Raw genomic sequence first — 15143 nt, forward strand, 5'->3', positions numbered from 1 at the left:
ACTTCAAATAACAAACAACAGTCTCCAAGATTTTGACATATCAGTGACGAAGAGAAGCTAGACTTTTGGTGACGTCCTCAAGCATAAGACTACTGGGTCAAGAAACATTTTAGCAACTGAAGATCTCGTCAGATCAACATTATGTGTTTTTTTTCTCCATGTTCCACCCTGTTTCCCCCATTTATCAATATCTTGAAGTAATCCAAGCCTTTTCAAGTAATGGAGCTCCAACACTGATACTCTCAGTAGACAAGTTTATGAATAAACATGTTGTATTTTTGTGTTCCTTTTCATATGACTTTTCCATATGTCAATTGCTGTTTTCGAATTATTTTTATCTAGAGACTGAAAGAACTTGTAACAATTCTGAGATAGAAACAGATTAAACACAGGAACATTCCCATCCACATATATACAAATCTGTATGCTGTAGAGGTGTTCACTCCCTGCTACCTGTGCTGTTTCCTAAGGGAATGAGCTTGCCCACTGCTAGTAGGAATAAAGGGCTTTGCCTTTCTTTTTGCTTCCTGGATGATCCACCAATCTCCCTCTCACTTTCGTAGGAAGAGTGAGAACTGGTGTGTTCTGAGGACTTTCCCTCAATGGGAAGTACTGTAGCATTGGCTAAGGCACTGACTGCTACCTGTGTGCCATCTCATTCCAGGGAAGTTTCATGCCAAAAACTACCCCTCTGGAAAGAAGTATCGTCACTTCCTGCTTCTTCTAGTACAAAGCCCACTTATGGGCTGTTGGGATGAATAGGACCACCCTTTTCCTTCTACCCTTGATGATTGACTGATCTCTCTCTCTCTCTCTCTCTCTCTCTCTCTCTCTCTCTGGTGTGTAACAAAGAACTAGTATACTTGCAGCTCCTTCTCCTGCTCCTGTATTTGGTTGAAATATTTGTCGAAATTCATCACATACAGAATAAATGCTCACTCGCATAACTCTGGGTCTTGTACCAGGTGCAATGTCCTTGACCGTGCCTGCAGATGTTACTACCTCTGGCAAAGAAGTCATTTTTGAGTGCACACCGAGAACATATCCATTCAGGAAAACGATCTTAGTTAGTTCTTGCCTCATACGGTAGGTGACAGGTTATGTATTGGATGATAGATGCTTCTTTACAGACCAATCTCTCAGCATGGCTCTGTTGAAGAAGCAGAGTTCTACAAAAAGTCGACCCTGGCTTGGAAAGTGTTCCCATATAGTATACAGGAGCTCATGTTCCTGCTACCAGGGCTTGGTCTAATGGGAGACAGCACACAAGCATTGCTGGTCAAGAACTTGACTTCTGATTTTGTACCCCTCCTGTGCTTTGACATTCTCATAATGCTTTAGTAATGTCAAACTACCTTGGAGAGATCTTCCAAAGGTGGAGAAAAGATTTTGGATTGTTCTCAGTCTTTAAAGTGAAGCGAGCTCAGGTACTTGTCAGCAAGGATCCTCTCCAACCAAGGACAGGAACTCCTGCAATGCTGTTGCTCACCTGGGGAACCAGAATGCCCCAGGTCGTCTTCTTTTTCTTCTTTCCTTTTTGTCTAAATATTTTCCCACTTCTATGTGGGGTCGATGTTTCTGGTCAGTTTTCTACATCTACCTCTGTCCCACACCTCATCACAGGTTAATCCCTTTGATTGAAGGTCATCCTTGATACAGTCCACCAACCTTCGCTTTGGTCTCCTTCTAGTTCCCTGTACCTCCATTTCCATCACTCTCCTTCCAATATACTGTTCCTCTCTTCTCATGACATGACCAGCAGATTTACTATTTTTCATCCTCTCTACTGCTTGTTCTACTTCTCTTCTAGTAACTCCTATGGTAACTGTCTCGTTTGGGAGTCCATCTTCAAATACTGTTCTTGATACTAGGTAGGCAGTTAATTCTAATAGCCAAGCCTTCTCCATCATGAGGCTCAATACTACACAGTATTCTAGAAGTTTTATTCCAGCTGTTACCAGGTTGTGGAATGATCATCCTAATCAGGTAGTTCAATCAGTACAACTTCAAAAGTTCAAAGTTGGAGCAAATGTTTTTATGTTGACCAGGCTAACATGAGTCTTTTTATAGTTTTTATATGACATTTATGTTTTTGACGTTAATATTTTATATAGGACATTTCTGTTTTGACGTTGTTACTGTTTTAGGATAATTTATTGTTAACTTACTCTCATCATTTATTTATTTCCTTATTTGCTTTCCTCATCGGGCTATTTTTCCCTATTGGAGCCCTTGGGTTTATAGCATCTTGCTTTTCCAGCTAGGGTTGTATCTTGGCCTGCTCCTGTCCTGATAGATCTGTCTTCTTATTGGCTTCTTTCTTGGTTTTTACCCATTCTTGCACCTCATCATTCCACCACCATGATTCTTTATCATTTGGGGGTCTTCTTCCTGATGACTTTCCAAGTACTTCCTCGCCGATCCTTAGAATCACTTTACTATTCTCTGTCCACAATTCTTTTACATCGTCGTGTAACCTTACTGCTTCCAGCACTCTTTCCTTAAACAAGACTCTCAGTTCTTCCTCTTTCAACTTCCACCACTTAATTTTTGGGTCTATTATCGTCTTTTTACTTCTCCTATAATTCCTTACTCTGCAATCAATTACCACTAACCTATGTTGCACTGCTACACTCTCCCCATTTATCACCTTGCAATTTCTAACTTCCTTCAGATGGCCTCTCTTACACAGCAGCAAATCTATTTGGCTCTCCCTGCGACCAGTACTGTAAGTAATGAGTCTGTTAATCTTCTTTTTAAAGGTATTGATCATTTCTAGGCCAAAAGCGACAGCAAAATCAATCACTCTTTCTCCCCCATCATTTCTCTCACACACACCCCAACCTCCATGCACTCTCTCTATCCTTTCCCTACTAGTTCCCAAGTGGCCGTTCAAATCTCCTCCTATATTTACCCTTTCCATTGCAGGAATCATTCCTAGCTCCTGGTCCATCTCCTCCCAGAATGTATCCTTCTCCTTCTCTGTACATCCAGTTTGCGGGGCATAGGCAAAAATCACATTGAATAATAATAATAATAATAATAATAATAATAATAATAATAATAATAATAATAATAAATCTAGAGTCGTTTGATCGAATTAATGATGACGTCAAGACTTTTGTCATAATCCATTACCTAAATGAGTTCGTATCATTCCTCCTTTAGAATAAAATAAAGCCACAGGGAAATCGGGACATCAGGAAAGAGAACCTAAACGATTACCTCATTATTTTAAGCAGGTCATTTTCAGATCCTAATTACCGGTGGTGGCCTTAATGACCCAATACCACAATAATTGTGGTCATGATGAATTGTTTTAAAGAATCGTGAGAGAGAGAACTGTGTATAATGAATAACGAAGGAAATATAGGACAGTTTCTTTTATTTGAAAGATTATAGGTTATGGAGGCCTATTAAAAATGTCCCTGCTAGGCAATCCGTTAGACTGGGGTTCGAAAACCCGCCAAGCTCGATAGTTTCTTGTATGTCTGACACCTCGTTATCTTTGAGAGCTGAGGATGGGGTCGGTTTAAGGAGAGCCTATACGGTAGGTCTATCTGCTGAGGAATCAGCGGCCATTACCTGGCACTCTCTGGTCCTAGCTTGATGGGGAGGGGTCTATGGCCTAGACCATATGTCTCTGGTGCATTGTCCTACTAGAGCATGAACAGTATCCCCTGCCTCTGCCATTCACGAGCGACATTGAAACCTTTGAAGGTCTTCAGACTAACCGTTAGATTCACGGAGGAAAATCTTGTGTCTTCGGAGAAGTAGATTTGAAAAATTTCCATAATGAGTTTTCATGAGATTTCGAAGACAGTTTTCATTCCATGAATCATAATAAAGGTTTAGGATGTGGGTTATTATGATGACAAAGAAAAGAGAGAGAGAGAGAGAGAGAGAACTACTTCTGTAGGGATCACCCGTCTATGTGATGTCGCTCATTATTTGAAATTTCCCGGGAAATTGTCCTTTTTCGTACATAAAATGGCTGTTTTTTTTTATTTACAAACGCAAATAGCTATAATCTCTTATACTAGAATGATTTTCCATCATATTCGGAACCTGATATTTTTATTGATACCTCAAATGTTACATGCATTGCTCAACATTGCATCATATTGCTTTGATAAAACATGTTCGAAAATGTATATAACTGAAATGATGTATTTTGATATTAGGGTTCAAACATTTAATAATTACCTCAAATTATTATACTTTGTACTTTAGTACTGTAGTAGGATTTAAGTCTTTTGAGAGCGATGCTGTATTGTTCAAGCTGATGTTTTGGTTTGAGAGATTTGTTTATGAGACGCTCAACGCTCACAGTTGGGAGTTGGTTGTTAGCAGAGTCAGAGCAATGTAATCAGAAGTCCATCAAATGTATTTTTAAGAATATCAACGCATCATTAAACCCCACCGAGAAAAATTGGTGACATCAGATGGAACCCCCTGGATAATTAATAATAATCATTAACTCATCAAAGCCTAGTCATAGAAAAGTGCCTAACACTAATGTTCATGAATATCAGTATCAGGCCTATAAACAGAAACAACAAGAAAAACACAAGTGTTATAGGTGGGGTAAAACTGATCATCTTGCATAGGAAGCAAAGAAATGCCCTGCTACTGGACAAACATGCCAGAATTGTAGAAAGATGGGACATTTTGCAACAGTATGCAAAGAAAATAAATGCTACAGTTGATAATATTGGTCAAGAAAATAATGCGGAAAATGTTCATGATGATCAGGTTAGGTCAAAAACTGATTTTGCGTTTAGCAAAAATTCTGTCAATAAAAAGGCAAAGAAACATATCATTGTAGAAGTAATCATAAATGGTAAACCAATCTTGATGCAAGTTGACACAGCAGTATCAATTATGTCTGAGAAAACAGCTAAATGCATTCCTAATTTGTTATTAGAGGGTACAAATAGAGTTTTGAAAGGTTATAATGGTTTTGATATTTAGGTAATAGGTGCTTCGAACGTAGAAGTACAGTACAAAGAACTGAAATTAGAGAGAATGCCATTAACAGTAGTAAAAGGTAAAGGACAAACTTTGCTAGGTTTAGATTGGCTACTGTATTTGAAATTAGATTGGCCTAGTATTTTCAAGACATATTTGAACATAAAGTGGGTACAGTAAAGTACGCAAAGGCAATTTTAGTTTTGAAACCTGACAGTGCTCCTAGATATTGTGCTCCCAGACCAGTATCGTATGCATTGAAAAGTGCAGTTGAAACAGAAATCAGGAGATTGGAAAATTAAGGTTCCTGGGAAAAGGTTACATATTCTGACTGGGCTATACCATTAGTTCCTATTATGAAGGAAAATGGTCATGTTAGGTTATGTGGAGATTACAAAGTAACGTTGAAGCCACAACTGCAAGTAGCTCAACATCCATTACCAAATCCGAAAGACATGTTTACAATTACGTCAGGATGCAGTGTTTTTTCTAAGTTAGATTTAAGACAAGCATTTCAACAGCTTCCCATTGATGACACTCCACAAGAATTATGTACAGTAGATATATCCTTAGGTTTGTTTAGACCAAAGAGATTACCTTATGGAGTTGCAAGTATTCCAGGTATATGGCAACAAACTATAGATAAGATTTTTCAGGAATGCAAGGAATATTCATTATTATAGATGACATTTTTATTGCTGGTAGAGACATAAGAGAACATAGAGAAAGATTGCGTACAGTTCTGAAGAAGTTGAAGAAACATAATATTAGAGTAAATAAGAGCAAATGTATTTTAGAAGTTGATTCAGTGGAATACTTAGGTTTTGTAATTAATGCCAAGGGTATTCACAAAACTAAAGAGAAGTATAAAGCTGTACAATCAAATAAAGTACCAGAAAATTTTAAGGAATTACAATCATATTTAGGTTTAGCAACATTTTATGGGAATTTCATTCAGAGTTTGTCTACAATTGCACACCCATTGTATAATTTGTTGTATAAGGGTGTAGAATGAAAGTGTACAAAAGATTGTCAGGAATCTTTTGAAAGAAGCAAACAGGAAATAACATCATCTACATTCCTAGCACATTATCAAATGGATTTACCAATTAAATTAGTATTTGATGCATTAAACGTAGGTTTTGGTGCAGTATTATCTCGTGTAATGCCAGAAGGAACAGAAAAACCAATTGCAATCACTTCTAGAGTATTGAAAAAGGTAGAAAGGAATTACTCTCAAATAGAAAAAGAAGGTTTAGCATTAGTGTATGGAGTTAAGAAATTTCATATGTATCTTTATGGTAGGAAAAAGTTCACACTTGTTACAGATCATAAACCTTTATTAGCAATATTGGGTCCAAAAGCAAGTTTACCTACGTTGGTAGCTGTAAGACTACAGCGTTGAGCAATTACGTTAGCCGCATACCACTATGATATAGAATACCGTCCAACATCAAACGTGGGTAATGCAGATACTTTATCTAGATTACCAGTAGACAAAGCTCAAGGAAAGTATGATGGCCATATTCTGTTAATTTCTGTATATGATGTACACATTAGAGCCAAAGATGTAGCACACAATACCAAGAGAGACCCAGTACTTAGTAAGGTTTTAGAAAGTTTAATGACAGGTAGGGTCTTATGTGGAAAAGAGGAAAATTGTAGACCCTATTAGGATATATGGTATGAACTGAGTGTAACACAGTTGTGGGAAAATTTACTCCCTTTCAGCATACTTACAAGCCCCCAGCAAAGCAACACATACCAAAAGATTTACACACAACAATGCACGTTGTCTTGTGCACCGATGTAAGCAAACCACCATTGACATGCCCTTCCACAGGTCCTTTCCTCATGATCCGTTGCACTCCCAAGGCTTTCTTGATTAGGATTTGTGGCAAAGAAGACAGGGTATCTTGATTATCTAAAACCTGCATATCTCCTTCAAGATGACTCACCTACAGTTCGCCTCTCTGGATCCATGTGCCCTATTTCACATGCATGTCTTTTTTTAGGAGGGAAGCCATGTACCGTACGGGTTTCATACACGCTGATACAAAATAATGATATTGCTTTTTTTATCTCTTGCTCTCTTCCGCACTGCTGATAGATAAAACATGGTTCACATTGTTTGAGTGTTTTCACATTGTTGCCCTCAACTGTTTGTATAAAGGCTCGTTATCTTGTTGAATAAAGGTCATTTGCATTCACCTCACCTCTGCGTTAGTACCTTTCAGACACCTCCCAAACTTCTTGCACAAATGAAAACGGTCCCAAGTTTTTTGTTTGATCGTCATCAGATGAGTAACAGAAAATATTATTGCATGAACACAAGCTTGTACAAAGCCTCAAACATAAAGCATTTCAAGAAACTAAATGCAAGGGAAAAAATTCAAAGGCATTCAGGATCAATCTGCTGCCATGCATAATGCTAGGCAACAGCTTTACCGCTGTACTAGAACGGTTTGTTTTTATTTACTCTGGGAAGATTAGTGTCTCACACAAGGAAGTCAGAATTCTTGCCTTTTATTAGGGTAGAGTTGATCGTGCATTCACAAAAGAGATAAATTACATATCTAAATCAATTTGTATTTCTTCAAACAACTGACTTTTGAATCTCTAAGTCAAGTCATCCAATTTGGAACCTTTACAAGATAACCTGTGATTATTGCAATCTTACAAGATAGAAAAAATTAGTAGAAAAATGTCAAATCCTCCAAAAACTTTGTATCCTGCCTTGTGAGAGACATTCAGGCTATCAAAGGAAATTGTTTCCATAAACACTTTCTTAAAATGTGAACGCCGGATATCATACAATTACCTATCGCAGGAACACAGATTTCTTGTTAAGAAAACATCCTTAAATTCTAAGCCTGAAGTGATGTCCTTGTACAAGCGATATAACCACTTATTCTAGATCTCTAATTACTTTATGCACATTAGAGGCCTAGTCAGACAGTTAGTGGCTCAAGGAGCTTACTGTGTTATCTAGTCTCACCATGAGCCTGATTTGAGCTGTGATCCTGAGTTGTGTTGTGAGACTGGATTGCATGCGGATAAGAGATTCTTTGTTTCAAGCCAAACTCTCCGGTAAGAGGATATATTTGCACCTTTGGCGCTGCAATGCAAGATTACTGTGAGGCAAAGTCGAGAGGCGCTGAAAGAACGTTTGTTCCAAGAAATACTCTCACAAAGGTTTTCTCCTTTAATGTCAATATCCAGGCTATCTGTGAGCCCGAATCCGGTCGTGACGCCAAATCACAGGCTAGCCAGGTCTTGAGGTGTAGAGAGAAAGCTTGTTTTAAACAAACCTCCCTGGTAGGAAGGATAGCTTTCACTCTTGTTGCCAAGATCTAGACTTACTAAGAGCTAGAATTGCTTCACGAGCTAGACTCACGAGGGGAAGAGAAATCTCTTGCTTCAAGCAAACTCTCAGGTGAAAGAAAAACATTCACCTTTGGCACCACGACCCAGGCTTGCTAGAAATCGCTTACATTAAGCGAAACTCTCAGGTGAAAGGCTAGCTTTCACCTTTTGGCGCCGTCAGTCACTGCGACAGCTGTCAGAATCTCATAGGAGTTTCAAAGAGCTAGGACACTCTGCGTAGGAACGTGAGAATACTTCTGAGCTGCCTGGATACATAAACTACCAGGGTAGAAAAATCAGGTCACCATAGCAAGTGCATCCGACAAGCTCAAAGGAAAAAAAAAAGCAGTCATATCTCTCAAGTGAAAGGCTAGCTCCCATTTGAATACGCATAGGGCACTAATAGGTACATTCTAGAGAATTTTGAGGTTTAATTGCTGACCAAGTCGTGTGATCAGCTGCAAAGCTACAGCTTCTAATAAGCATGACTGGAACGTTAGATCAGCAGGTCTCGCTAGACTGCTTGTTGCTCATGTGTGTCCATCAACAGATTGGCATACACAGATGGCACGATATTCGAACGATATCCCTTTCTAGAGGTTCTCTGATATTAAAACTTCAAAAGAAGTCTAACTCTAAGGCAGTAAAGATGTTTATCTTTATTCAACCTAAAGAGTAAAGGAGTCATGATATAATCAAAACTTCAACTCTAGGACAACACTTCCGAGACACTAACTCATCAACCGAGAATTTAACAAAAAGTAAGTTTCATTGCAGAGATAATTAGGAATGTGGTCAGAGACATCTGTCTTTGACCACGGCTGATATCAAAGGGAAGAAGGTGTGCGTGAGTGGGGAAGGTGCTTCTCCAGCTACAACTGATTAAAACCGGTCGGTTGTTTACAACTTGTTAAAAGTTTTATAACAATGCCAGCTGGGGCAGATTTCTGCTTCTATTGTAAAAAAAAAAAAAAAAACATGGGGTTTGTATAGTGTGTAGGAATAATTATCAATCTTCATGTGTAAAGCTCTTATTTACAATTCTGTGGTATTTTAGTAAAGTACTTGTTTGCCGAATGGTTCACTCTAGTACCCTAATAAGTGTAGGGCATTGCAAGAACCCGAAATAAAACATGGTTAGGAGAGGATTGATGGCTGATGAGAAAAGAAATAAATTGCAATATACTGTACAACAAAATGGTAAAATGAAAAATAAAAAAATTTACTTTGAATACTTGACCATGAATACTATAACGAATAGAGAAACTCTCTCCCTCTGGGAACAGGAAAGGCCTCAAATTCTTCAGAGTGGAAATGATCCGAATTTTGGCCGTGTTCCTCAGCACACTCACAAGCGCTGGCTCATGTTTGTTCGTCTCTGAAAGCAAAATAAACAAACACTCTCGCTCATCATCTTACAAATAATGTGGTGCAAAACCAAAGGAACCTTATTCTTCAAAAGCAAAGACTTCTTGATCTTATGATCCTCATTCTCTTTCTCTTCCTCCTAAGTGGAAATATAGCCAACCAGACTGTTCTTCTCCTGTGAGTGACACCCCAAGAGACACTTCCCCACGAAGGAGCAAGCCTGACCAAAACCCTTCATCTACTGGAGATCGAGATTCCAGTACAGCCACATCGTCTGTATCCTCCGAACGCTGAAAGTCTAATCTGAAGTCTTTTGCTAAGGCGTGTCCTATAATACCAGCTTTTTTTAGTTCCTGAGATTTGTCTCAAGGATGAGATCAGTCAGTCTCAGAAGACACATCGAGGCATGGGGATTATGCTTCCAGGTAAGATCCTCCCTCAGGTAGGCAGTAAGAAAAGACATGAGACATTTAGGATGAACTCTCAACGCCCCACGAAACGAGGTCTTCCTCGAGATTCGATTTGCATTGCATGAGACAGAATTCCATTAGTTAATCACCTTTGTTAATTAGGAGTAAAGGAGAAATTATATCAATTTTAACTCGCATAGACCAACCCTTTTTTAAATCATAAATTCGTTATTTTTCTGAATGAATATTCTTATGTTTTAAGCAGTCGAAGAATAATATTTGGTCCACATTATTAATAGTTACCATTAGATCATATTCATTCGTTTTTTTTTTTTTAAACAGGGTTTTCTTAGTACTTTGCAGGATGTTAACTGAACTTTTAAATTGTTGTCGGTTATCAAAAAAGTTTAAACTCTTTTTTCAAATACCCAGTTTTAAATATTTAACTTAGCCGGTGGATATATATGTAGCTAACGTCTCCGACGGTCGACAGATTCAAAAAGACTCACGAGCGATCGCCGTGGTGGTTGCTGGGTGTGACCACTAGCGCCGACTGCCGGCCAGGTACCGCATATATTTCCACAGGAATTCAGTTCTTCTCTGTCGGTTGAAATGACAACATTGGTTCCGCTCGCGCTTAACCTCAAAGTTTTCAACTAATTGGTGAAATACTTTTTTCATGGTTTTATGGCTTTTGCCATGTTGGATTATTCTCAAACAATAAGATCTTCAATAGAAACTCTTTTTGAAAGGAGAGAAAAATTTTTACTTTTTTTTTTTTTTAAATATCTCTTTGGATTTTCCATAGATTGAGAGAAGATGGCCGACCCTTCCTCTAGTGTATGGAAGTGTGTTAAAGGCTTTTAGTTTTTAGTAATTTTATATTTTTTATAAGCGACCTATGCCTATCCTTTGTAGGCGGTACTGACTTGGAAAACGAAGTTAAGCAACGTTGAGCCCATTCAACTTTTATATTTTATATTCTTATAGATTGATGGGATTAATATTTTTAGAAAATATTTTAAGTGATTTTTTGTCTTTTAAAATTTATTCTTTGAATAGTCTTTGTTCTGTTTTCAAAGATGAACTAGCATTAAGTTTGTTTATACTATGTAGTTTGCTCTCTATCGTTACGACAGAAAGAGAATCACAGTGTCACTTTGCAGAAGAGTTAATTGATTTTGACGTTTAGTTTATTCTTCTTACAAACTGAAGTTTTTTTTTTTTTAAATACTTTTTAAAAGGAACATGTTATTTTGCATTTCTTAGTCCTTTTAGTATTTTTCTTTAGTCAAATAACCTTTTATTGACGAAGAGTAAATGAGCCAATACTCTCTTGACAAGAACCGTGTGTCATTGAAGAGAGAGAGAACGATCCTAATCTTTGTTCTCGTCCCAAGTCTCTATACAAGGAGTTTGGGAGTGAGTATCGTTGTTCTTCTCCATTCAGTTATTTACTCTCGTTCCAAGTCTCTGTACAGAGAGAAAGAGAGAGAGAGAGGATGAAACGCAGTCATTCACGTTCTAGTTTTTGTTCTCATCCCAAGGCAGTGTACAGAGAGAGATAGAAAACGTAGTCCTTAGCGATCTAGTTTTTTAGTCTCCTCCTAAGTCACTGATCATTTTTAACTTTATATATTTCCATCTTATTATATATAAGTATATGTTTATTAATTTTTGCATGTGCGATACATTATGTACTAATGAGCTTACATTATACGACATATTTCGCAATTCTAACATTTTGATTTAAGGGAGAATTGCTTGCTTCAGATAGAAATCAGCTTTATTCATGTCTAATGTGAAATTATTAAAAAATGCGAGTGTTAGTGAAGAAAGTGCGAAAAACATGTTCACTGTTGCGGAGGGTTCGTCTGTTCATGCTTGTTGCCTACCCAGTCCGAGACCTCTTTCAAGCTCCCCAACCCCTGGGAGAAGGAATGTCATAAGACCAAAGGGAGCGAGAGGCTTTAATCAACGAACAGACGTTCCCTCAAAGGTATCAGACGTAGCTCCTCAAGCACGTCCTTACCATAAGACAGGAGAGACTAAGTTCTCCTCGTCTTCTGATGACTCGTTTCTTAAATCTTGGTAGAAGGTTTCGAGACCGTTGAAACGTAAATTAGTTCTTTCAGAACAAGATCAACGTCCTGGCTGTAGTCATTGGGACAGCCCAGACCGTACTCCCTCATCGGAGGATAACTCTCCTATTAAGCGATCTCTTTTATCGTCTAGTTTTGTAGCCTTGGAGGCCTATTCTGAAAGTCACGATCCCGGTTTGCTTTCTGGTCGTTCAAGACGTGACGTTTATTATGAGAGTCCCGTTCATAGCAATGACGTTCATGTACAGACGTTACCGACGTCACGACCTATTCCGAGTGCGGTTGATCCGAAGTTAAGTGTTTTACAAGATATGCAGTTAAAGCTTTCTTCTTTAATGAAAGCTTACGATCCTGTTCCCGTGCGAAAGGATCCTTTGCTTGCTGTACGTCACGGTTCTGGAAAACGTGATTCAGGTCTTCAACCTTCTAAACGAGATTTGTTACGTCACGCTGACGTTACCCCTAGTGTCAGCTTTGCTGTTGAACGAGCTGCAGAGCATAAATCTCGACGTAACTTTGATCGACAGTCAGTTAAGTCGAGTCGTAACTTTGATCAGCAGTCACTGCAATCCCGCCGAGACTTTGAACATCAACCACCGCAGTCACAACATGACTTTGAGCTGCAGACACCGCAGACACGACGTGACGTTGAGCGGCAGACACTGCAGACACGACGTGATGTCGAGCGTCAGTCACCGAAGTCACGATATGGCATCGAACAGCAGTCACCGCTGTTACTACGTGACGTTTAACGTCAGTCACTTCAGTTATGACGTGTAGTAGAACAACATTCTTTGCAGTCACAACGTGACATCGACCCTCCAACTTTAACTTCTGATCATATACAAGCTGATGTAGCCTGTCAGGCTTTACCTTCACGTCATTCTGAATATAAATCTCCTTCTCGCAAGACTTAAGATTGATGTGCCTTCTGAAGAAGAAGTTGATGACCCCCTTTCAACTAATATACCTTTGGGGATTCATTCAGAAGAGGAGGAACCTAGGGTTGTCCAACAATACCTTGATTTTAAAAAAATTATGAATATATTTAGGGAAATTTTTCCTACTCTTTTTGTAACGGCTGCGCCACGTTCTCCGCCATCCGAGTTTACTCTTGGCATGACTTCTTCGACTCCTTCATATACGAAGTTAGTTTTCTCTCGTTCTTCCAAGAGAGCCATGCGCTTACTGGGAGACTGGTTGGAATCCAGGAGAAGTTTAGGAAAGTCTGCTTCTGCTTCTCCTACTTCTAAATTAGCTTCTCGCTCGAGCGTCTGGTATGACACAGGAGAAGTTCTCAGCTTGGGAGTACTTGCCTCAGCCCAGGGAGACTTCTCAAGCCTAGTAGACTCTCCTCGTCGTCTAGCCATGAGATGCTCCAAGATTTTATAGTCTTGATCAGATCTGGACCATCTCCCAAAAGGAGTTTTTCGAGCGTTTGAAGTATTTAATTTTTTTGATTGGTCGCTGGGAGCCTTAAGTAAGAATGTCTCTCCAGCAGACAATGATATTACCGTACAAATTATGTCATGCATGGACAAGGCCATAAGGGATGGCTCCAATGAACTGGCAGCCACGTTCACTGCAGGAGTACTTAAGATGTAATTGCACTCAATGTGTTCATTGTAAAGACAAAGTTCACAATGGAGACTACCAAATCTGTTTCGGCAGAAGTAAGGGAAGGCGACTGGATGGCCTCTCTCGACCTTCATGTTGCATACTTCCACATCCCGATTCATCCAAACTATCAACAATATCTGAGGTTTGTGTACGGGAAAGTAGTGTACCAATTCCGAGCACTGTGCTTCGGCCTCAGTCCTGCTCCTCTTGTTTTTACAAGGCTCATGTGAAATGTAGCAAGCTTTCTACATTTGTCAGGGATCAGAGCCTCCCTTTGTTTGGACGACTGGCTAATCAGGGCATCGTTATCAAATCGCTGCCTGGAGAACCTCAAATGTACATTAGGGCTAACCAAGGAGTTAGGTCTCCTAGTGAACGTAGAAAAGTCACAACTTACTCCATCCCAGACAATTCTTTATTTAGAGATGGAGATACAGAGTCGAGTTTTTCGGGTTTTTCCGTCTCCCACAAAAATGGAACAAGCTCTGCTAAAAGTCCGTCACTTGCAAGAGAAAAGCAGTTGCTCAGTAAGAGTTTGGATGAGCCTCGTGGGAACTCTTTCATCGCTGGAGCAGTTTATCTCTCTGCGGAGACTCAACTTTCGCCCTCTCCAGTTTCATTTAAACCCCCATTGGAACAAGGAGAAGGGCTTAGAGACGATCTCAATGCCAATCTCCAACACAGTCAAGACATGTCTAACTTGGTGGGACAGCAACATCGGACTTCGAGAAGGTCTTTCTCTTGCGATCAAGAACCCAAACCATGTGTTGTATTCATACGCATTGGATTTGGGTTGGGGAGCGACGCTGAACAATCTAGAATGCTCGGGTCTTTGGTCCACAGATCAGAAGAAACTCCATATAAACTGCAAGGAACTTCTGGCAGTCCATCTAGCTTTAAAGAGTTTCGAGAGTCTGGTTCAGAACAAGGTGGTACAGGTGAATGCAGACAATACCATGACCTTAGCGTATATCTCAAAACAAGGAGGGACTCACTCTCACTCGCTTTTCGTCACCGCAAGGGACCTCCTCATTTGGTCAAAGGTAAGAAACATCTCTCTTTTGACGAGGTTCGTGCAAGGAGAAATGAATGTCTTAGCGGACTGCCTCAGCAGAAGAGGACAAGTCATCTCCAAGGAGTGGACGTTACACAAGAATGTCTGCAAGAAGCTATGGATGACATGGGGTTAACACACCATAGATCTGTTTGCGACTTCACTGACAAAGAGGCTCCCAACTTACTAATCTCCAGTTCCAGATCCAGAGGCAGCCCACATAGACGCTTTCCTGCTCGACTGGTCTCACCT

The 15143-nt window shown here is 39.5% G+C and overlaps 1 protein-coding gene across 1 annotated transcript; it reads right to left on the bottom strand.

Annotated features, from left to right (window-relative positions):
- Nucleotides 1–2260: 2260 nt before the first annotated feature.
- On the bottom strand, nucleotides 2261–2953 carry LOC137618982 (craniofacial development protein 2-like). Its single transcript, XM_068349183.1, has one exon. The coding sequence runs from the start codon at nucleotides 2951–2953 to the stop codon at nucleotides 2261–2263; it is 693 nt and encodes a 230-aa protein (XP_068205284.1).
- Nucleotides 2954–15143: the final 12190 nt, after the last annotated feature.

Source organism: Palaemon carinicauda, chromosome 25 (genome assembly GCF_036898095.1).
Source record: "Palaemon carinicauda isolate YSFRI2023 chromosome 25, ASM3689809v2, whole genome shotgun sequence".
Lineage (NCBI taxonomy): Eukaryota > Metazoa > Arthropoda > Malacostraca > Decapoda > Palaemonidae > Palaemon > Palaemon carinicauda.

What these genes read in the sequence shown, in the direction of transcription:
- LOC137618982 (XM_068349183.1), bottom strand. Translation starts at nt 2,953, where the DNA reads ATGGACCAGGAGCTAGGAATGATTCCTGCAATGGAAAGGGTAAATATA.